At 46.7% G+C, this 22,860-nt stretch overlaps 1 protein-coding gene across 1 annotated transcript; it reads left to right on the top strand.

The window, feature by feature from the left end:
- The first annotated feature begins 1,477 nt into the window (after positions 1 to 1,477).
- Positions 1,478 to 22,129, top strand: PRLH (prolactin releasing hormone). Its single transcript, XM_088467763.1, has 4 exons — positions 1,478 to 1,525; positions 4,549 to 4,704; positions 8,114 to 8,155; positions 20,362 to 22,129. The coding sequence occupies exons 2-4, from the start codon at positions 4,557 to 4,559 to the stop codon at positions 20,526 to 20,528; spliced, it is 357 nt and encodes a 118-aa protein (XP_088323889.1). The 5' UTR covers positions 1,478 to 1,525; positions 4,549 to 4,556; the 3' UTR covers positions 20,529 to 22,129.
- Positions 22,130 to 22,860: the final 731 nt, after the last annotated feature.

Here is a 22,860-nt window from a genome sequence, read left to right as displayed (position 1 = left end):
CCTTGTGATTTAGGGAATTATATTACATTCAGACGATATTTGCAAATATCACACTGTGAATGTACTCAAATTTTTCACATCACAACCGCAATTTATGTGATAAATATGCCTGAAAGACTTCTTAACCAATAGAGAGTTAGAAAAACTAAGTATGCTTTAGTGTGGGAACAAAGACCCCTGAGAGGTGACCTATGAATAAGTATAAATATATCCAAGAGCAATACAAACATTTGTCTAATTATAACTTTTCATACCAAAGCTTTGCAGTAAACACGGGGCAACCATTTCCGATGGAAGATAGGCGGGTTTACCATGAATGTTCAGTGGTTAAACAGTAGAATGTTTTCAGCCACAGGAGGTGGATGTGACAAATTCACTTTCAGAGTTTAAGAATAAGGGGTCTATTTACTAAGCAGTGTTAGGAGACAGAGTGAAAAGTGATAAGGTGCCAGCCAATCAGCTCCCAACTGTCATTTTTCAAAAACAGCCTGTGAGATGACAGTTGGGAGCTGATTGGCTGGCGCCTTGTCACTTTTCACTCTGTCTCCTAACAGTGCTTAGTAAATAGACCCCTTGGTCAGATAACTTTGTTATAAAAATACTGTCTGTAGCTGTGATTAGTAGATGACATTATGGGGGTCAGCTAAGGATTTACTTACTTACTTTGGCAGCAGCCTTTACTGAGGGTCTCCTAGTTGGATGGATGTGGGCTGGAAGTTGACGAAAAACAGTAGGAAGCTTCAACGTTGCTGGATGGTTAAACAACATTTTAAAATATTGTTTCCTAACACAGAACGTTTTATATGTTGCACTCTACATATACATTTATCAGTACAGCATGTATCCAATCAGACAGTGACCCTTTGCACTACCATACTACTTCTAGCTGTAAGTACCATTATTTCTTGCATACAAGCTCTACCTTGGAGAACATTCCCATCATATTAAACATACATCTTGCTTTCAAAACATGGTCACTTTACATTAGCTGTCTGCAGAGCCTGGAACCTATGCAACTCCTCTGGGCTTATAATATCCTCTTTTTATATATACTTCTATTTGTGGCGTGTTAAGGGCCCTCTTCAGAGACTCTCATGGAGCCTTCTCCGATAATTCGCTCCGTACCTGCGACCTCACTATATAAACCCTTTGAAGACATGTTCTTAGTCAGATAATGCGTTGCATGTAGGTGCAAATCAGCTCCGACTGAAGCGCAACGTACATCTTTAAATGCTCATTAATACCAGGCGATGAGAAAAGACCTGGCCTGTCCCTTTCTTTATTAAGATGTAAATGGAACTTGAAAAGATAACAGTCACATGTGAGTCACTGAAAGCCACAGCCTCAGTTGGTTAAATGCAAATGAGCATAATGGGTTTAGGGGCTAGGCGGGTGACGGGTGTAAGGCAGTGCTAACAGAGGGGCTGATACTGACGTCAGAAATCAGACAGCTAATATAACTAGATTAAGAGGGGACCAGGCAGAGGAGGACAGCCGGGGAGAGAGCCCCCTGCCAAGGAAAACTGTGAGTATAATGCAGACTATTACTCCCATTGTATATGGCAGGGACACAGTTATGTCATTATTGGTAGTACAGTAATTAGCAAACATCATTTATTCTTACAGAGCACCAAGAATAATGGACAGTAACCTAGAACTATAACTTGGGTCACTGGGGAACCTGAAAACAAAATTATGCCTGAAGAGCATTAAAGTTGGGTGAAGTTCCTCAGAGCATTTTATCATTAAGCTTCACTGAACATAACAGCACTAGAGCAATAATGAGTGAGTGCAGGTACATTAGGAATGAGCATTCAATGGTGTCACCTGGTACCAAACATTTAAAGGGGTATACGTTCAGCATGCCGACATTGTGAGTGTCAATGTGAGAAGGTCGGCACGGTCTGAATGCTGACATTCAGAATGTCAACATGGACAGAATGCCGCATTCAACATGTCTATATTAAAAATGTCAGTGTCGACATTGTGAATGTCTACAGACAGACTGTTGGCAGCAGATTTTAGAGTTAGGGTTAGGGTGCATTAAGAGTTAATTGACAAGTCAATGGAAAAACGCTTTGTCGACATTCAGACTGTTGATATATCCAATGTGCACATTCTGGCAATGTCGACATTATGACAGAACTGACATTGGACATGTCGACATTCGAACTATGTCGACATGTTGGAGTGCAAATTCAGAATGTTGACCTTTCATACCACACCCCTTAAAGGGACACCACCGTCTAAAGTACATTATGAGTGTTGAAACCTCTAGACCCCAAAATATTTCCCCTGTTTTGCTTAGATGGCATTATACAGAAATAAAAGGTTTCAATTGTTACTGTTTCATGAACTAATTGCTAATGATCAGACTGTGGGGTTAATATCCTAGGGAGCCTGAGCCATAGTGGATGGATCTTACACTCCTTGTTATTACAAAGCAATAAAGAGGGATTGAAACGCTAAACTTTAAATGTTACAGACTATGATCAATATTTAACAGCAAAACAAACATCATTTTCATACGGGATGTAGTTGGCATCCTGGCGTACGGGATGCTGACGGTCAAAATAACGGTGCCGGAATCCCGAAGGTAAGTATCGGGGATTAGGGGGAGGGTTAGGTTTAGGGTTAGGCACTAGGGGGAGGGTCAGGGTTAGACACTAAGGGGGGAGGATTATGTTTAGGGTGTGGGGAGGTGGAGGTTAGGTTTAGGCACTAGGGGGGTGGTTAGGGTTAGGCACCGGGGAGGGAGGGTTAGGGGTAAGGGTTAGTGTTAGGTTACTTACGTAAAGCTGTCGGATTATTCTGACTGGATGCCGCTGTTCTGACCGGCGCCATCTCGACCGCAGGGATCACATACCTAACCCTTTCATACACAGTACATACACATTATACCATTAACAATCTCACAGCTGTAAAGATTAATGTTTGTCCTGTTGAATGGAAAGTGACTAGAGCAGTGTTTCTCAAACTCAGTCCTCATGGAACCCTAACAGTGCATGTTTTCAAGGTATCCTCGGGAAAAATGAGTACCACCTGTAGATCTAATGTGTTAATCTGTTGGCACATCTGTGCTCCAGCTATAGATGCGCCCAAGTTCATTGTGGCTGATCGCACAACAAACGTGCACACGCATCTCGCTACGCGCCAAGGTACTCTGCGAGACGCTGCGCTACGGACAAGGATGCAGCTGGGCATATCTGTAGATGATCTGGAAAACATGCATTGTTAAACTGGGTACATACTGCATGTAACAGCACCGCGTCATTCATCGCATCGTCTCATCTGTCGTGCAGAACAGCAGATGGGATGATGAGATGAATGACGGATCAGGTGTACACACTATACGACGTTTACGATTTAGTATTCCGATCTGCGTAATGACGATAAATCGTACATTACATCGTATTGTGTTTAGCCGACTTTAGGGTTCCATGAGGACTGGGTTAGAGAAAAACTATATTAGATACTTGGTGATAAAATGCAACATCAATCAGTGGGCTACTACATGCGCGTATAATCCTGCTGTGTAGTGTTGGATCATTAGTATGGAATCAATGCTTAGTAATGGGTCATATGACTTGAATTGACCAATAATGCATCTTGCACACGTTACTGGAGAAATATATGATACATGATGCACTGTTAGGAATTGATTCTAAATCATCAAAAGTAACTAAAAACATATAAACAGCATGCAGGTATATAATACAAGGTGTATATGATTGATGCACAGGTAAATTTACTAAAGGTTGATTTCAGTTGATTTTAATACATTTCAAATCAATCTAAATCGATGTGTTTCTGGGGCTAAATCTCACGTTTACTAATGGACAATTCTTGATTTGGCTTTATAAGTGTTAGTAAATGTGTGATTAGCCCCAAAAACTCATCGATTTAGATCGATTTGAAACCTTTCGGAAATTTCCCCCTAAGGCTGCATGTTTACTAGGCATATTTTTGCTTACTTATGCAACAATTTATGATGTTTTCTTTACCTTCCTATTATGTTCTCTGATTCTTTAGTAGGGTAATATGTATAAGTATGATTTTTTGGGTGACAATCAGTATGTTGTGACATATGATGAACTCAGTTAACAACGTTGCAGTAATTAGTGTACAGTACAGTTGTCCAGATCATGTAGAACAGTAAGCAAACAATCGTGCAGCTCTCAGAGTCCTGTTGCTCTGGTACTACAAATCCCAGCATGACCAATGATCCTGGCATGGTACTAAAGGATTTGTAGGTCCATAACAGGTAAATAGAACAAGAGAAAATAGAGAAACTCTTATTATTTAAATATTGTAAATGCACAGTAATCCTCCCTTACAGTTACCATGCATAGTACTGTGCACAGTGGAGATGGCAGAATGTCAGTGCCAGTTGAGATGCCCCTTACCCTTCTATAGAATTATAACCATACCATCTGCAGACATCTGTGGCAAACAAGATTAAAGTGTAGTTATACTTAAATACAAGTATCTATAAAACACCACATAAGGAGGATCCATGCTGGCTCTCACCCTCTGCTCCCCTTGCAGACTGCCTGATGCCCTGCTGCACTTCACCTGCAGGCAGTGGGTACAAGGGACGTAGGATGAAACTGGTGTGTGCCTCTATATCCTGCTTGCTGCTGCTGTGCTTGGCCATACCCGAGACCCAAAGCAGAGTGCTGCAGCCCTCCCTAGACATTCGAAGTGAGTATCTCAACCATAGGGAGCTGTTCACACTGTGATCCACTAGGGGGAGGTATCGCACAGGTCGCACTGTCCTACTTCACAGATGCTTAAAGGGGTACAGGGCCTGGTTCATTACTGATCGCAACTGCGAATGCAATAGCGACTATGCACGCAGTCTCACTGCAAACATATGCTAATCCATTGCGATCGCTATGTCGTCGCAGCACAACATAAGGACGGCCACCTTACCTTACACACATCCTTAATGTTTAGCAAGCCTGCGAAACCATCGGTAACATTGAGTGTCATTGCAGCCTCACGCACACTTCCATAAGCTCTGATCTTACTCAGAATTGCTAACCTCATCGCACCAGGGCCGGCTCCAGGGGTAGCCGCGCCCTGTGCCAGATGGTGAACATGGTGCCCTCTAGTCGCGTGCGGCAAAATGGGGGTGTGGTCTAATTATCATAGACCACGCCCCCTAAGTGACGTTATGTGGGGGCGTGTCTGCATGGCACGCCTCCCTTGTAACATCAGGCTGGGGGAGAGCCCAGGACTCCGTCACTAGCAGGGCTTCCCCCAGCCCTCTCCTGGCACTGAATGGATGCCATGCGCATGCACACAGCATCCATTCAGCTACTCTGGGGTCCGGCACCGTCACACAGCTGCGGCGGTGGGGGTGCCCAACCTCCCGATTTGACCACCCGCGGGACACTTCACCGCAGAAAAACGGGATGTTAGGAGGGGTGCGCCCTCTATGGGGTGGCACCCCTGTTCGACTGCACTGATTGAACACCCTAAGAGCCGGCCCTGCATCGCACACTATGAGTACTCAAGCTGCGTATGGCATCACAGTGGCTAATTTATGCACACCCATGCAATGGCGTTCAAACGCACTGGCACGCCTGCATTTCACCGAACACCCCCCCAGTCACCTCCCACAAACAGCACTTCCTGTCAATCACTCTGCGATGGGTCTTGCTGAATCAGGCCCGCTATCCGCAATGTTCTACCATTGATTTATTGTATAAACACAGTTTTTATATATTTATTATGTTTATTTTTTTTACTATTAATTTTATTCACTTTGATTCGCGATCCATGTGCTCTTGGATAGAGAGATACAGGGAGAAATGTATCAAACCTTGAAGAGAGATGAGATACCAACCAATCAGCTTCTGTCATTTTGCTACATCTCCCCCACAGAATGTTAATGCTTATAGCCTTTGCGAAAGACAATTTGCGGAGGGCAAGTGACTCTTCGCCGGCACGGGTGTTTTTAGCTACTGTAGGTCTGTCCCAGCAGGTCAAACGTGTATCGATTGTAAGCCCCTAGTATTTCCTGCCGAGACAAAGTGAATGCGCACGTACGGTACCACGAATGATTCTAAATTGATGTAAACACTTAGGGGCCTATTCATCATTACATAATTATCACTAGTTTTAAACTCGCTGCGAGTCGGCCAAAAACCTGTGTGAAAGCTACAAAAGTATCCTTTTATCCTCACAGTCTAAGCAACTGTCAAACTTTATAGGCTCTATTCATAATTAGCCTGATAATAAGCATTCCAACTCAACACGAGCATCAGAGCAATTCATCATTGCTTCGGTGCGGAGACAGCTGATCCCAAAATCGGAGCAGTGAAACTAGTGTGCCAGCGTGACCTAGAGTTCACGTGGGCGCACGAAAGCCCCTGGCAGAAGGAGCTGGACAGAGGTGGAGAAATCTGAAAGGATCCCTCTTTGCAACTCGGGACTGCGGTTGCGGGAGCAAACGCCATCTGAAGTTTGCGAATGCTTCCGCAATCAAGCTCTGAAAATATTGTATTTTCGGAGTTTGATGAATTTCAAACCCATACTGGTGGGGACAGAAGAGAGATAAAGTGGAGCGAGGGGCTGGTAGGTGACAACGGTGGGTGGTGCGGGAGCATGGCAGCACAATCACGTCATCGTGGCCCATCCCCTGATATACAATGACGAGATTTTGGAGAGTTGGCAATGCTGAAGCGGAGGGAGATAAAGCACCAACCAATCAGCTTCTGTCATTTTACTGGCTGTTTGAAAAATGACAGTTAAAAGATGATTGGTTGATAATTTATCTCTCTCTAAGGGGCATATTCAATTACCCGCGGGACCTCTCCCGCGAGTAATTGATGGGTGAAAGTCCCGCGGCGCGGGGTAAAGCTATTCAATAGAATAGCTTTATCCCCGCGTCCAAAAAACAGGACTTCCACGCGAGAACACACTGATTCCGCGAGAACTCAGGGACACCTGCGCGTGGAATCCCCGCTAATTGAATCCCGTCAAGAGCGTCAATTAGCCACGGAGTTTAATTGAGTTTAATTGAATATGCCCCTTAGGCTTAGTACATCTACCCCTGAGTGAGCCCTGAGTGAGGATGTGTTGACGCAACTGCTGTCTATGCAGCGTTGACATGAAGCGTAAATATACTTGTCTCCAGGCGTATAGCTTGAACCATGTATAGGCTGGCGCAGGTCCACGCTGAAGTAGCAAACCAAGCATACGGATAGGGCCAGATGCAACCTAAAGATTATATATCTCTGCCCATGGGCGAATTTAAACTTTATTTCCATGTAGTGGAAGCAGGAGCACCTGTGGCCGATTTCCATTCATCTCAGCATTATGCTCCATATGTTCCTTACTGCCAATTAAAATGGAATAAAATGCATTTCAGGCAGCATGGCAAATAGGAATCACCATAAATGTATTATTATGTGATAGGTATTTGGTTACATATAAGGGCTCAGATGTACTGTGCCTGTCATTCAGTCTGAGCTCCTGAACACAGCTCGCCTGGGACAGGCCATAGGGATCATTTATCCCTATAGTGAATGCTCCAGCAGTGTACACGAGCAGTCAGACTGAGCACAGAACGGTCATCCATGCCGCCTGCCGTATTGCCGTGCATTGGTGTCCATCCAGCTTTCACTCAGAACACTGCTATGTACTGTGCTCCCAGTGTGTCCTCCTGAGGGTTAGCAGAGCACTACCAGAACCCTATAATACTCATTTTAAGAGAATTTTCATTACATACGATTTATAGTCGTTGGGGGAGAAGCTTCAGGCAGTGTAAAGAGAGAAGTGGCGGGGAAGTTTCCTATAGCAACCAAACAGCTGCTGCCAATCAATTTATAGAATGTTCTCGATAAATGTTACGTTGAAGCTATGGACAACGTTTCCACTGATCCACTTCTCCACTCTTTCCATTGCTTGATACATCTCCCCCTTTATAGTGTATGTTCTAAAATACTGTATATGACACACAAATGAATAGAACTTTCAGTGCCTATTACAGATTGTCTGCTGGCCAGACCTCAGGCCCTTATATTATATATGATAATTATTCCATCTGTTACTTGTAACTAGATTCTTCTCCTTCTTTTTTTCTTTATTCAAATTACTTTAGGTCTGTTCCCTAAAATGGCATCTGCGGCACACAGGAGAAGCGGTATGTATGTCTGTACACATTGCACCTATCTCACATACCTCCATACCCAGCTGCACTTTGCTCTATGTGATACACAGTTGACGAGTCATATGCAGGTACTGTATGGGAACTAATATCTGGAATGCCTGGGACCTAGGGTTTCCTGGATAAGGGATGTCTCTGTAATTTGGAGCTCCATGACTAATATATATACTGATTTACATTCATAAAATGACCTATATTCTCGTCCACATTTCTCCTGGCATCCCTCTTCCTAATAAATCGTTAGTGTAAAGGTGCATACACACGGGATGATATATCGTTATCGTTCAACGATATATCGATCATATCTGTAATTTTTTATTCAGTGAACGACCAACGATGATCGTCCGTACATGCAGGCCAATCTGGACGATATCGTCAACTTTGCCTGTTCAGAGATGTGGTAGGATGACTCACTGAAAGATATCTTTGAAAGACCTATGAACGATCTATGGGTCTCATTCAGACCCGTTCGCGAGTGCTGTACGCTCGCAAGCGGGTCGATGTTACCCAAATGCGCATGCGCACGACGGCGGTGCCTCCGTCGTGCGCATGCGCGAGACCCGAATAACGACGGGGTAGCCGTCGTTATGGGTCTCGCACCAAAGGGAGCGTGCTGTCGATGGTAAGTGACAGCACGCCGCCTTTGGTGGGCGTGCCGGGGGCATGGCTGCCCAGACGGAGGCGTTCCCATGGGAACGCCTACCATCTGGGTCCGGCCCCACTGACATCACTAGTGATGTCAGTGGGAGTGTTTTTGGCTCTGATAGAGCCAAAAGCACTCCGGGCTTGCGCAGACGAGACCCTACCGCAAGGGTCTCGTCGCAAGCCCGATGGTCGCGATGGTCTTGACCATCGCGACCATCTTTTTGGCCGCTCGCATAAGCTGTGGGTGGCTACTCCAATTTTAGGTAGGCCGGCCCTGATTCAGAGCGAGCGCTCTGGCCAGAGCGTCCGGCTCTGAATCAGGCCCTATGAACGATATCTATGAAGGATATCTTTCAAGTCATTGATGGTACAGATCGTACTGTGGACCTCATTCAGAGCCGCTCGCTCTGAATGAGGGCGGCCGCTTCTCTATAATGAGCCGGCCTCCTGGCCGCTCGCTAAGCTGTGGGTGACGAGACCCTTGTGGTAGGGTCTCGTCTGCCGCAAGCCCCAGTGAGCTTTCGGCTCTAATTGAGCTGGAAGCTCACAACTGACATCACGAGTGATGTCAGTGGGGCCGCCCCCAAACGGCAGGCATTCCTTCGGGTATGCCTCCGTTTGGCAAGCCACCCCCCACCCCGCCTACAAAACGGTGCAAGCTGTCAATCACCATCAGCCGCCCCTTTTGTAGTGAGCCCCGGAGCGAGAGAAATTCTCTCTCGCTCCGGGGCTTGCGCACGCGCAGTGCTGCCGCTGCGCATGCGCAGGGCCTCAACATCAACCTGCTTGCGAGCGCTCAGCGCTTGCGAGGTGGTCTGAATGAGACCCTGTGTGTATGCACCTTTACTTGTCTCATTGACTTGATACAATGACGGATAGTTACTATCAGTGATCATGTGTATGTGTAATTATTGGCGAAAGGCAGAAGGTTTCTACTATTGATATCTTATCACTTCTTTTCTGGTTTTCAGAACTGTGTGTTATATCAGTTTCCCATATAAGGAATCTCATACCTATACTGTCAACATACTGTAGTACATAGGAAGCATACTCACAGGGGTATAGTAGAACCACAAGTACAATGCTACTTCCCCCTTTGTATCATTGGGCCTGATTCAGACTTGTACACAGGCCTGATGGTTTGCGTACAAGTCAGATGGCGGGGAAACTGCGCACGCACATGACCCATTCTGCTCTAATGTAAAACAGGTTCTGCGTCGTCTCTCGCAGTGTCCCCTAAGCCGCAGCTTGTGTGGTACTGAGCAGCGTTCCTGAAAGGGAGAGGGGGGGTGGGTACTAATTACCCGGGCCCAGGATTGTTGGAGGGACTCGGCGGAACCCAGGTCCGATGCCGAACCCCTCCCTCTTATCTGTCAGCAGCCAAGCACATGCTGCTGTGTGCTGGGCTGCAGTGGGAGACCAGGGAGACTGCTGTTGCTGAGCAGCAGCAGCAGTCTCCTCTCCTCTGCCTGTGGATTTGCGCCTGGCTGAAGGGCTCACAGCACCCCCCTCCTCAGCGCACCCAAATAGCGTTTGTATTTTTATTTTTTCTAAGGGGGTGTGGCTGCGCCTCCCACAATTAGGCCACGTCCCCCCATAGTAATGGGGCCTGGGCAGGCTCTCTACGGCCATGCAGACATCCCTGCATCAGGCCTAATGACATCTGGACATGTCTACAGCAACCAGGGCCGTAGCTATTGTAGTGCGGCCGGTGCCATCGCACAGAGCACCGCAGGTCAGGGGGCGCTGTTTGGGCCTGTCATATTTCTGTTTATTATCATTCTTGCTTGTAGCTTCCTCTTATTTCATCCCCAGCATCTCCTGGCCTCTCCTATCTCTTCCCTGGCCCTTCCCCATGAAGCCATGGCCCTTTTTTGGGTGCATTATGTCCCTTTGAAAAATGAGGGGGGCGCCAGTGCTCTTTCTGGCACAGGGCACCAAAAAGTCTAGTTACGGCTCTGACCGCAACTTTCTTTTCCAGCCAGCAACGAATCTAGGAAACGAGCATAAACATACGGAACAGGAAGGCGCTTACAGTGTAGAATGTAAAAGTCTGGAGAACAATTACAATAATATTGTGTGAATTTTAGGAAACGACTTTAAGGCTAATCTGAAATATAAATCATAAGATCTCCTTAATGATAAAATGTGGTGATGCCCAGTATCAAACTCACCAGGCAATGGTGCAAGGCTTCTCATAATGTAGTAATCCAAACTGTTTAATACAAATATCAAGATATAAAAATAACCATCTTACATAAAACAAATATAATTCCGCCTATTACAAGCCTCATAAGGATGGTACAAGTCTGTTTACCGCTGCACTTGAATCCAAGTGTGAGCACCCAGCAGATATATTTGTTCACTGAAATGTCCTCCCAACAGACAGGAATCATTCAACGCGTTTCGTTGACCATCAACATTTTCCGAAATATTCCCGCTATAAATCTATATGTTATTACTTATATCACTCATACTGTAGGTTGGCTACACATTGGCATTAAAAAAATACCACTGACACCGTATGGACCTCCTTGCGATCACGAATGCGAGTAACTGGAGCATGCAGAGCCTAAAACTTGATGCTGTGCCCCCAATAGTCGCAAGTGGAAGTAGTTTCAACACCATAGTAGCATTAAAAACAAATACTAGTTAAAGCATACGTTATAATGCCTTAGTGTTCCCACATCCCGAATATTAACTTTACTTTTCAACCTCTTTGTCATAAACAAGTAAAAGTACTTGCGTCTGTATTTAACTTAAAATACATCTTTCTAGAACTGATTACCATAGATCATTTAGGGGTCTATGTACTAAGCAGTGATAAGAGACAGAGTGAAAAGTGATGTCTGTGATAAGGTGCCAGCCAATCAGCTCCCAACTGTCATTTTTCAAACACAGCCTGTGAGATGGCAGTTGGGAGCTGATTGGCTGGCACCTTATCACTTACTTATCACTTTTCACTCTGTCTCTTATCACTGCTTAGTACATAGACCCCATTGACACAGAGGGCCATATTCAATTAGGCTGCGAAAACCCGTCATTTTCGCCATTTTCACTTTTTCCCATATTCAATTTCAAATTTGGCAAAAACCGGGGATAACGTTTCACCTTAGAATAGGTGGCGAAAAAAAGTGCAGAATTGGGGTTTTGGGGTACAAACTAACAAAAAAGTACCTGCACCCCTTGGAATGTCCCCCAAAGGTATTCAGTGTCAAAAAAAATGTTTAAAGTTCCACAGGACACCCCAAAAAAAAAGTGCTTTCGTTTTGGGGGCGAAATAAACAAAAGTTGGGGGGAAAACTTATAAACTAGCGAAATAGACTCAGGGGGGGGGTCCCCAAGTATGCGGCAGGTGTTTTTTTGGTTGCGGTTGGTTGCAGCAGGTGGATTTTTAAAGATTTTTAAAAGTTCACTTTAGAGAGTTAAAAATATGCTTGCACCCATTTTCATGTACCCCAAATTTGATGGGACTAGTTATTTTTCAAAAAAAATGTTGCTAAATGCAATTCTTCACCACTTTGTTACAGACGCATTAAAGCACCTGTAGTGACTGTTTAAAAACTCCAAATACCTTTACCAGGGCTTTTCGGGGGTACCCATAGTGATCCCCCATGTTAGTGCATCTTTTGGGGGGGTGACAGGCTGATTTCCCCAAAAGTGACAGGACTTTTCGCTACTTACCTTTCCGTCGGGTCCCGTTTTCGCCTATTTGAAATTGAATACAGGGATACGCGGACACGGGCCCGATACTTTTTCACTTCCAAAACCTCCGATCGGGGCGAAAAGTCCGGCAACGGACTTTTCACCTCAAACTGAATATGGCCCAGAGAATAAGTACATAAAGTGGAGTATATAAGTCACTTACATGACAGGAGGTCTATATTGTACTCTCCAGCTGATGTAAGGTAGTTATCACTTGGCTTACACCAGGGCCGTGCAGTCAGGTTAGGCCTCCCCTGTCATACGCCTGAGCATTGATACTGTAAAAAAATTATTATAATAATACAAAAAAGATAACTTATAAACATCTTCTGTGTTTATTTTAATAATTTTTATAGTTAACACTGGTAAGCCATCGCAGAGTGCCTACATTAGCCATTGCAGCGGCATACGTAGCTTGAGCGCTTACTGTGTGCAACGAGGTTAGCAGTATCTAAGTAAGGTCAGGGCTGCTGTAATTCTGCATGAGGGGCCGATGGTATTCAATCAAGGGCGTATCTATAATGGGTACAGGGTGTGCGGGGAACATGGGCCCCTGGGTCCAGGGTGGCCCCGCACCGCACACCCTGCACCCATAATATTACTTACCTCTCCGGAGTCCCACGTCGGCACGGGCGTCTGGCGCTGTAAAACGACTGGAAAATGGCCGCGGCTGCCATTTTCCCGTCGTTTGCGCATGCGCAGTACAGGGAAAATGGCCGCCGCAACCATTTTCCCGGTAACCTGTGCATACATTATAGACTCTGAGCACACTCTAGTGCCCAGAGTCTATAACTCCGGCGCTGGCCGCGCACAGCTCAGTGCGCGGCCGGCCGCCGGGCGGAGAGAAGGGGGCCTGTGTCGGAGACTGCACACGGGCCCCCTCCTCTCTAGAAACGCCCCTGTACTCGATGTTACCGATGTATACGCAGGACTGCGAGGTATTACGGATGTGAGATAGCAGTAGTGGGAGGCAGTGGGCGTCTCTATGCTGGCAGTGCGACGACATTGCAATAGCATTCATTAGCATATTTTCGCAGCAGACCTGCGTGCGATGTACGGAGCTGCGATCGCAATAGAGATCCTTAGTGAATCAGGCCCTCAGACCCATCTCCATGTGTGCCTCCCTAGCCATTGGCCTCACTGCACGTCACTGGCTTACACTGTCACATTTCTGGAACACCATGAACGCTTTTCACAGTCATTTTGCCATGGAAATTATTATTATCCCCTAATAATATGGTGCCACAGGGTTCCACAGCGCCTTACATGGCACGTAGACAGAAACAAGACCAAAGCCACTTACAGTACAGAACATGGCAGGACATGGACATGGTTTATAAACATTTCTGCATCAGCGGTCATAATACCCGGGGGAAAAGTGATGTTGTAGACAGTGGGGAGGAGATGATGGTATAAGTGAGGAAAGGCAAAGTACATGAGGGAAAGGGCCCTGCTCATTAGAGCTTATAGTCTATGGGGGGGGAGGGGCAGACAGACACAGTGGGGAGAGACAGTAAACATGGAGCAGTTAGGATGGGAGCTGGAAGGCGTTGATAACTTGAGAACCAGTTTGATGATTTGCAGAGAGGTGGAGAGCTTGATAGGGAGAGAGTTCCAGAGGAAAGGAGCAGCACGGTGAAAATCTTTTAGGCGAGAGTGGGAGGAAGCAATCAGTTGTGTAGAAAGGCGGCATTCACGTGTGGAGCAAAGTGGGAGGGTGGTGGTGTAAAGGGAGATGAGGTCAGAGATGTAAATGGGGGAGGATTGGGTCAGGGCTTTGTAAGTATAAGTGAGCAATTTGAATTTAATTTGAAGGGGAAGGGGAGCCAGTGTAGGGTTTGTTGGAGAGAGGAGGCAGATCTAGAACGTTTGGAGCAGAAGATGAGCTGAGCAGCAGCATTCAGGGCAGATTGGAGTCGAGAGAGGTGGGAGTCAGGGATGCTAGATAAGAGGAGGTTACAGTAGTCCAGTAGGGAGAAGACCAGTGAGTGGATGAGAGTCAAAGGGGGGGGGCGCCTTCCGGCAGTGACACCCGTGGCCAGAGGGTAGCGAACTCAATCAATGCCCAGTCACATGGAGAGCCCCCTTGAGTCCTTTTTTGTGGCGCAAAGCAGTCTTTCCCCCGCCTCCTGTAGGGTCTCTTGGGACTGGGAGAAATGTCATAACGTCTCTCCCAGTCCATTCCCATATTGCCCTGCGCCGAGGAGCGGTTAGGATGGCCGCAACGTTTGGGCGGGCAGCACGTGCCGGCCCGCCCATCAGCTCCAGTGAATCCACACTAATGATGGCGATGCTGCCACCACCAACACACTGCTGCAGCTGCCAGTCCCCCGCTGTGCAGGAGCCGGCAGGTAAGTTTACTGTGGCTGGCGGGGAGAGGTGAGGAGTCTGCATATGCGCACGCGTACTCAACCTCCCCCCCCCCCGACGGACTAAATTTGTTTCATAGAGACGGAGACAGCCTTGTCTCAGTCTCTGAATGCAGCCATGCATTGGCTGCGGGTCACCCGCGGCGCCGGGTGCGACGGAGCTGTCACTCTTCTGATTTTCAGAGCTCTCTGGATTTGGCCGAGGCGGGAGCAGCCACGCTTACTGAGTAGTAGCAGCAGCAGCAGCTCCTCTGGACCCCGGCAGCGACCCTCCTCCTCCTTCCTCAGCCCTCGGTTTTGTAAGTATGCTTGCTTTCATGTGTGTGTGTGTGGGTATATATGCTGTGTGTAATCATGTATGTGTTTATTTGTGTATATGTATGTATGCATGCTGTGAGTAAGTGTGCTCGTGTGTGTGTGTGTATGTGTGCTGTGAGTAAGTGTGCTCATGTGTGTGTATGTGTGCTGTGAGTAAGTGTGCTCATGTGTGTGTATGTGTGCTGTGAGTAAGTGTGCTCATGTGTGTGTATGTGTGCTGTGAGTAAGTGTGCTCATGTGTGTGTATGTGTGCTGTGAGTAAGTGTGCTCGTGTGTATGTGTGCTGTGAGTAAGTGTGCTCGTGTGTATGTGTGCTGTGAGTAAGTGTGCTCGTGTGTATGTGTGCTGTGAGTAAGTGTGCTCGTGTGTATGTGTGCTGTGAGTAAGTGTGCTCGTGTGTATGTGTGCTGTGAGTAAGTGTGCTCATGTGTGTGCATGTGTGCTGTGAGTAAGTGTGCTCATGTGTGTGTATGTGTGCTGTGAGTAAGTGTGCTCATGTGTGTGTATGTGTGCTGTGAGTAAGTGTGCTCATGTGTGTGTATGTGTGCTGTGAGTAAGTGTGCTCATGTGTGTGTATGTGTGCTGTGAGTAAGTGTGCTCGTGTGTATGTGTGCTGTGAGTAAGTGTGCTCGTGTGTGTGTGTGTGTGTATATATATGTATGGGCTGTGTAGTGAGGGAGGCTGTGCTGAGGAACACTATGCAGTGAGGGGCTATGGTATGTGGGGCTGTGATGAGGGCTATGCAGAGGGGGGCTGCGAGGTGAGAGGGTTTTTATGTGCGTTATTAATGGGCAGGTAAAGTTATTATAAATATAGATATGGGGTTTCAGCACGTGCGCCTATATCAAATATGGGGGGGCGCCAGTCCTTACTTTGCCAGAGGCGCTCAGACCCCTAGATACATCCCTGGGAAGGCTGGACGCACATAAAGGGGCTGGCTGGACACATTGGGAAGCTGGCTGGATGAACATAGGGGGAGGGCCTGGCTGATTGCATATAAGGGGGTCCTGGCTGGATACACATAAGGGGGAGGCCTAGCTGGATGCATATAAGGGGGGGCTTGTTGATTGCTCAAAAGGTGGGTCCTTGCTGGACACACATAAGTGGGTCTGCTGGACGCACAGAAGAGCGGCTGGCTGGATGCACATAAGGGGGCTGGTTGGGCACACTGGGGGGCTGGCTGGATGCACATAAGAGGGGCCTGGCTGGACGCGCATAAGAGGGGCCTGGCTGGACGCACATAAGGGGGGCCTGGCTGGATGTACATAAGGGGGCTGGCTGGATGCACAGAAGGGCGGCTGGCTGGATGCACATAAGATGGCAGGCTTGATATTTTTTGGCCAATTGTTTTTCTTGTAGGAATAAAGTAGTGGGGGAAAGGGGGGGACCCTGACGATTTTGTTAGTCCCGGGCCCCGCAATTTCTGATGGCCGCCCTGCCACCAGGACTTAACTAAGGATAGTAGGAGCCTATGAATGGACATCATGTGGTGACAGGGAAAAGCTGGAGTGGAAAACTAGTTGTATAATCAGGGACTGGGGAGATATGTAACACTCCCCAAACAGAGCAGAGAACCAGTACCAGCTGTCAGGGAACAGGTCCAAGTAATGCTGGAAGGCTTTAGCAGGCTGACAAGGACTGGACTAGAACCTAGTTTAATATGACAGGAGCACTGGAAGGCACTTGCAGCAGAACAGTAGCAGGAGAGCCAGGAATGCAAACAAGACAGGCAACAGGATACAGGGAGCTGGTCACAACTATAGCATGGCCACTATCACCAGCAGGGAGGCTAAACACTCCCTGCTTTTTATCCTCCTAGAAACCAATCAGGCTGCCTGCTGGATCCATCCCCCTTGTTAGTGTTATGCACGGCAGCTGCTAGGGTGGGACTGGGAGTCCTGGTGAGCGGTGTACCGGCTGCTGTGGCACCTGCTGGGACCATAACCCGCTACGGATAATGTCACCACATCCCTGGATGCTAGGATGTGGTCGAGGACCCAGCGGAGGAATGTGAGCTACTGGGGCCAGTGCGGCAGCTCATAGCGCTATGAAGGGATCGCAGCAGATATCTTTGTTATCTGTTGCGGTCCTTCCATATCCTACAGCAGCCGCAATCGCCATAGGTTTCTGGGGGGGGGGGGGATGCGAAGCTGTCTGGTTTACCAAGCATCACATTGTGAAGTTTGGCATGCCCACAGCTAACGCCGTCTATAGATGGCGCTGTGCTGCTGTAGCCTATGGACTACACATTGCAAAAAATTACCGGGAGTGGGTTGCTGTAGAGCCCGCGCATGCACTAGAGTGAACAGACCGCTGATGCGACCGCCCATACACTTGCAGCAGAAGCCGTGGGGAGGGGGGGCGCGACACGACGCGCGGCTAGCGGGATCTACGGCCAGAAGACAGGTGATGGTTGTTCAGTGTGTATAAAGTGTGTACCCAGCTTTAGATACTGAACCGCAGTGCCTGGAAATTTAGACTGATGAAACATTTACTGCTGCGAGCTAAATGAAATCTCCCTGGATAACATGTGGGACAGGCGGATAGAGGGCCTGATTCACTACAGAACGCAACTGCGAATGCAATAGAAATTACGCACGCAGTTCAACTGTAATAATACGCTAATCCGTTGTGATTGCTATGACGCCGCAGCACTACATAAGGACGCCCATTTTACCTTACACACATCCGTAATGTTTAACAAGACTGCGAAACCATCAGTACAATCGAGTACCATCGCAGCCTCACACACACTTGCACAAGCTCTGTCCTTACTCAGAATTTGCTAACTTCCACGCACGCTATGAGTGCTCAGGCTTCGGCATCGCAGTGGATAATTTATGCACGCCCCTGCAACGGCATTCAAACGCACTGGCATGCCTGCGTTCGGCCGACCACCCCCCATTACCACCCACACACGGCACCTCCTGTCAATCACTCTGTGATAGGTCTGGTAGTCACTGCGATCGCAGTCCCGTTCGCAATGGCTAGTTTGCGCACTGCGATGCATGCGCAAGAAGCAACAATCGACTGACTGCGTGCGTATTAGCAACTGCATTACTTGCTGAATCAGGCCCAGAGTTCCGTGAAAAGGATCTACTCCATTTGCGCATGGATAGATAGATAGATGTGAGATAGATAGATAGATATGAGATAGATAGACATTAGATAGATAGATGTGAGATAGATAGACAGACAGACATTAGATCATACTTACCTACCTTTATAAATCTCTTCCCGGGAGAAGCCCGGGTAAGGGAAGCAGCAGGGGGCTAAGCCCCGCCCCCTTCACGGAGACCCGCGATCGCCGCGGGTATTCTCCTGTTTCTGCCCACTTCACTAGGAAGTGGGCAGAATGCAGGAGAAATGCCTACCCTTCCGGGGGTGCGGGGGGTTACCCGAAAAATCGTGAGCCTCCCGCGAAAACCGGGAGGGTAGGCACATATGCATTAGATAGATAGATAGATATGAGATAGATAGATAGACAGACATTAGATAGATAGATAGAACATTATCCCACACAGGATGGGGTAGCATATATATGAATAATACAGTACATAGATATCACACTAATAACAGCCTATATATTATGTATTACATGTGTAACAACATTAAGTGCTGCGCCTGTAACCATTGGTCTTGGTCTGCGATTATCTCCTACTCTCCCTATCACTTATTAACCATTAAGTCCCCATTAAGTCTTTTTAACCATTAACTTAGAAGGTAAACTTTCTACAGTATTTGCACCCCTTACATTGCAACACAGGGCCTGATTCAGAGCTGCTCGTAAGCGGCCGCTCGTTCGCTCCGAGCGATGTTCGCACAAGTGCGCATGCGTACGGCTCGTAATACGCATGCGCGAACCAGTCAGTGCGGTCGAAATTCATGTGCTCGCAAAATAGCGAATGCCTGCTAATTTGAGTGACAGAGTGAGGCGTTTGTGGGTGGTAACAGGGGAAGGTGCTTGAAAACGGGGAGTGGTGATCCGAACGCAGGCGTGCCAAATGGTCAAAAGGGCGTTTTAAGGGTGTGCATAATTAACAAAGCAGCGTCATCGACCACGTCACTTGGTTGTTTCTTAGCCTGAACTGCTCGCATGATTGCGGTAGGAAAATCCAACCACAAGCACTGCGAGCAGTTCATTCGCCTTCGATGTACTCGATTAATCAAATAAAGAGTGGAGATGACGCAGGATGCGAGCGGCCAGGGGGCGTTTTTAAAAAAAAAAAGACCGCATGTTTTGTTCGCTCGTTCAGACACAGAGGCGTCAACAGACCGCAAAGAGCGAACGGTCAATTTAAATAGCCAGCCCCTTTTTCTGGACGAGCGAGCGCAAATACCGTCCAGCTCTGAATCAGGCCCACAGTTTGTCCAGGTGCAGTTACTTGCTCTTTTTTAATTTACTCCCAATTCAGAATCAGGACCTAAGAGAGCGTGTTCTTCACCAAAACAGCATTAAACAATTACATGATACATATTTAAAATATATTATCAGTGTATCGTACATGTAAGATTGACGGCCAGATCTTTTTTCATGAAAAGCAACAATAACCCTAGTGTCCAGCATGTTCTGTTGTGTTTGGTGGTCGCTGTCCCAACACAGCTTCCATAAATGACAACTTACAGGCTAAAATATTATGGACCATCGCGACCATAGGGGCTTGCGACGAGACCCTTGTGGTAGGGTCTCGTCTACCGCAAGCACCAGTGAGCTTTAGGCTCTATTAGAGCCGGAAGCTCTCCACTGACATCACGAGTGATATCAGTTGGGCCGTCCCCAAACGGCAGGCGTTCTGTCGGGAACGCCTCCGTTTGTGTAGCCACCCCCCCGCCCCTCCTACAAAACGGGGTGAGCTGTCGATCACCATCGACATCCGCCCCTTTTGTAGTGAGTCCCGGAGCGAGAGAATATCTCGCTCCGAGGCTTGCGCACGCGCAGTGCGGCTGCTGCGCGTGCACAGGGCCTCAACATCGACCTGCTTGCAAGCGCATAGACGCTTGCGAGCAGGTCTGAATGAGACCCTCAATCATGTACTATATACTGTATGTAACACGTGAATAAATGCATACACTGATGAGTGAACAATATACTGCTACATACAGTAGTTCTACATGTTGATACATCTTCTGTTCTCTTTGTCACAGATCCCGACATTGACCCGTCATGGTACACTGACCGCGGCATCCGTCCAGTGGGTCGTTTCGGTAGGAGGGGCACCACCTGGGGAGACACCAAGAACTCCGTGTATAGACCATTGGGACAAACTTGTGTCCCAATAGAAGACAGCTTTGAGATAAATGATGACAACTAACCAAATTGAGTGCGTGGACGTGTCCAATCATCTTTTAGCTGTGTGCAGTATACATAGAGGGGGTGGACAACCCTCATAGCAGTCTCATTGCTGGTGTGGAGCCCCAGGCAGAGTCCATACACATTAGAAAATTAGCAACAGATCTCCATGGCGTTGGGAAGGTCACATATTCTGGGTTCCACCAGCTCATGTAAAACAATGACCATTTAATACAAAATAGAATTCTATCGGGAACATTAATTAAACCGGTACACAGAGAAAAGTGGATATAGCCCATTAGCAACCCATAAAAACATTTACATTCATCTTCTAACCTGTACTAGTAAAATAAAGCTTATTTGTGTTGTATTCTAGAATTATAACCATATTCATGTATGTGGGCATAGAATGAGGGGCACAAGTGCCCCTAGCCAGCACTGAGCTATGAATTTGTGTTTAATAAACTACCCTTCTACAAACTATAGGACATTAGAAAAGTAGTCAAACCAACACACACCAATCACCTGCATTAAAGAGGGTTCTTTAGAGATATTCCCATCACAATAAGGTCCACAAGGTTACCAAATGCCCAATACTGTATGTCAGTTACACAAACATCAGTCAAATTAATAAATATGTCTTTATTGTAACATTCTTTGGAGTTTTCCCCTCTGGCGTCCAGGTAGATGAGTGATGGGCAATATAATATATACAGTTTTATTAACAAATATTTATATAGCACCATAACCCCCCATAACTAATGTCAACGCTCTGACTGCTTCTGGCTTGTTTAATATATATCTACCTTTTGTTACACCATTAAATGTCTTTTCTTTGTCCCCCATTCATCCCACCACTTGGGTGTGGATTGAAAGAGCTACAGTAAAAAGGTAGACAATGTCTAGATAGACACCAAATGTTCAAAAGTCAATAGCTCGACAGGGACATAAAGTGAACACACTAAAGGTCGCCGTGTAAGAAGGTCGACAGGTACAAATGGTCCACGGGGTCAAAAGGTCGACATGAAAAAGGTAGGCAAAAAAATGGTCGACATGTTTTTTTTTGTTTTCTAACCCTAATCTTCACCCTAACCCTCCCCTTGGTGCCTAACCCTAATCCTCCCTTCTGGTGCCTAACCCTAACCGTCGGGGTAGGTGTCTGACCCTAACCGTAGCTTCTAGTGCCTAACCCTCCTGTAAGTGCCTAACCCTCCCTCCTGGTGCCTAGCCCTAACCATCAGGGTAAGTGCCTAACCATTGGGGTAAGTGCCTAACCTTAACCCCCTGGTAAGTGCCTAACCCTAAACCTAACCCTAAATTTAAAAAAAAAAAAAAGTGTCGACCATTTTTGTGTCTACCTTTTCATGTCGACATTTTGACACTGTCGACCATTTGTACATTTTGACCTTCTTACATGTCGACCTTTAGTGTGTCGACCTTTTGTCCCTGTCCACCTTTTGTCCCTGTCGACCTATTGACTGTCTAACATCTGTTGTCTATCCAGATATTGTCTACCTTTTTACTCTAGATCTTTAGGCCGGATCCCCCACCACCAATACCGATGGAAGCACTGTCTTGTCTTCTTTCAAAATGTAATATTTTATACCAACTGAAATAAAAACAAATGACTGTAAAAACACATTTCTGTAATGGGACTGCGGATTTTCTATTGTGTTTAGTTCCCTGATTCAGCAAGGAACGCAGTTGCTTATACGCACTCAATAGGCCGACTGTTTCGCACCACGCATGCGTAGGCATTGCAGTGTGTGTACCAGTCGTTGTGATCGCAGAGGCTACGCAGACCCATGGCAGAGTGATTGACAGGAAGTGCCGTTTGTGGGTTTTGATGGGGGGGGGGGTCGGGTGAATGCTGGCGTGCCAGTGCATTTCAACGGCGTTGCGGGGGCGTGCATAAATTATCCACTGCTATACTCTACGCAGCCTGAGGCCTTATAGCGTGCGCTGAAGTAAGCAATTCCTGAGTGACAACCAAACAATATATATTTATGGCGCTGGTCTGTCTGGTGACAATGACTACAAGTCAAATTGCAGCTTTCTATACGGTATTGCTCTCGTATCTAATTTAGCATAACAAAATTTATGAGACTTCATAAAACAAGAAAGCGCTATTTAACTTGCAAAAAAATTCAATTCATTAAAAAAGTACCAATAAATAATCAGGATAAATTATATACACATAAAAAGACAATAATACATATCACTGTATTTAATTCATATACTCATTTCTTTCAACTGATTGCTTCCAATGTATACAAATTAATTTCTAACAGTCTCTAGGATGAACTAAAAGACTTTTCCATTTCCTTTTCCCGACTGGTTAGTTAGTATTTTAG

Source organism: Taudactylus pleione, unplaced genomic scaffold (genome assembly GCF_031769625.1).
Source record: "Taudactylus pleione unplaced genomic scaffold, aTauple2 ptg000074l, whole genome shotgun sequence".
NCBI classification, from domain to species: domain Eukaryota; kingdom Metazoa; phylum Chordata; class Amphibia; order Anura; family Myobatrachidae; genus Taudactylus; species Taudactylus pleione.
Note: the sequence above shows the minus strand (reverse complement) of the source record. Positions and strands in the feature narration are given on the sequence as shown.

Bases quoted from the DNA above. Each gene is read 5' to 3' on its own strand.
- PRLH (XM_088467763.1), top strand. From the start codon at position 4,557: ATGCCCTGCTGCACTTCACCTGCAGGCAGTGGGTACAAGGGACGTAGG. The intron at 4,705-8,113 runs GTGAGTATCTCA...AAATTACTTTAG, and splicing joins GCCCTCCCTAGACATTCGAA to GTCTGTTCCCTAAAATGGCA. The intron at 8,156-20,361 runs GTATGTATGTCT...TCTTTGTCACAG, and splicing joins TGCGGCACACAGGAGAAGCG to ATCCCGACATTGACCCGTCA.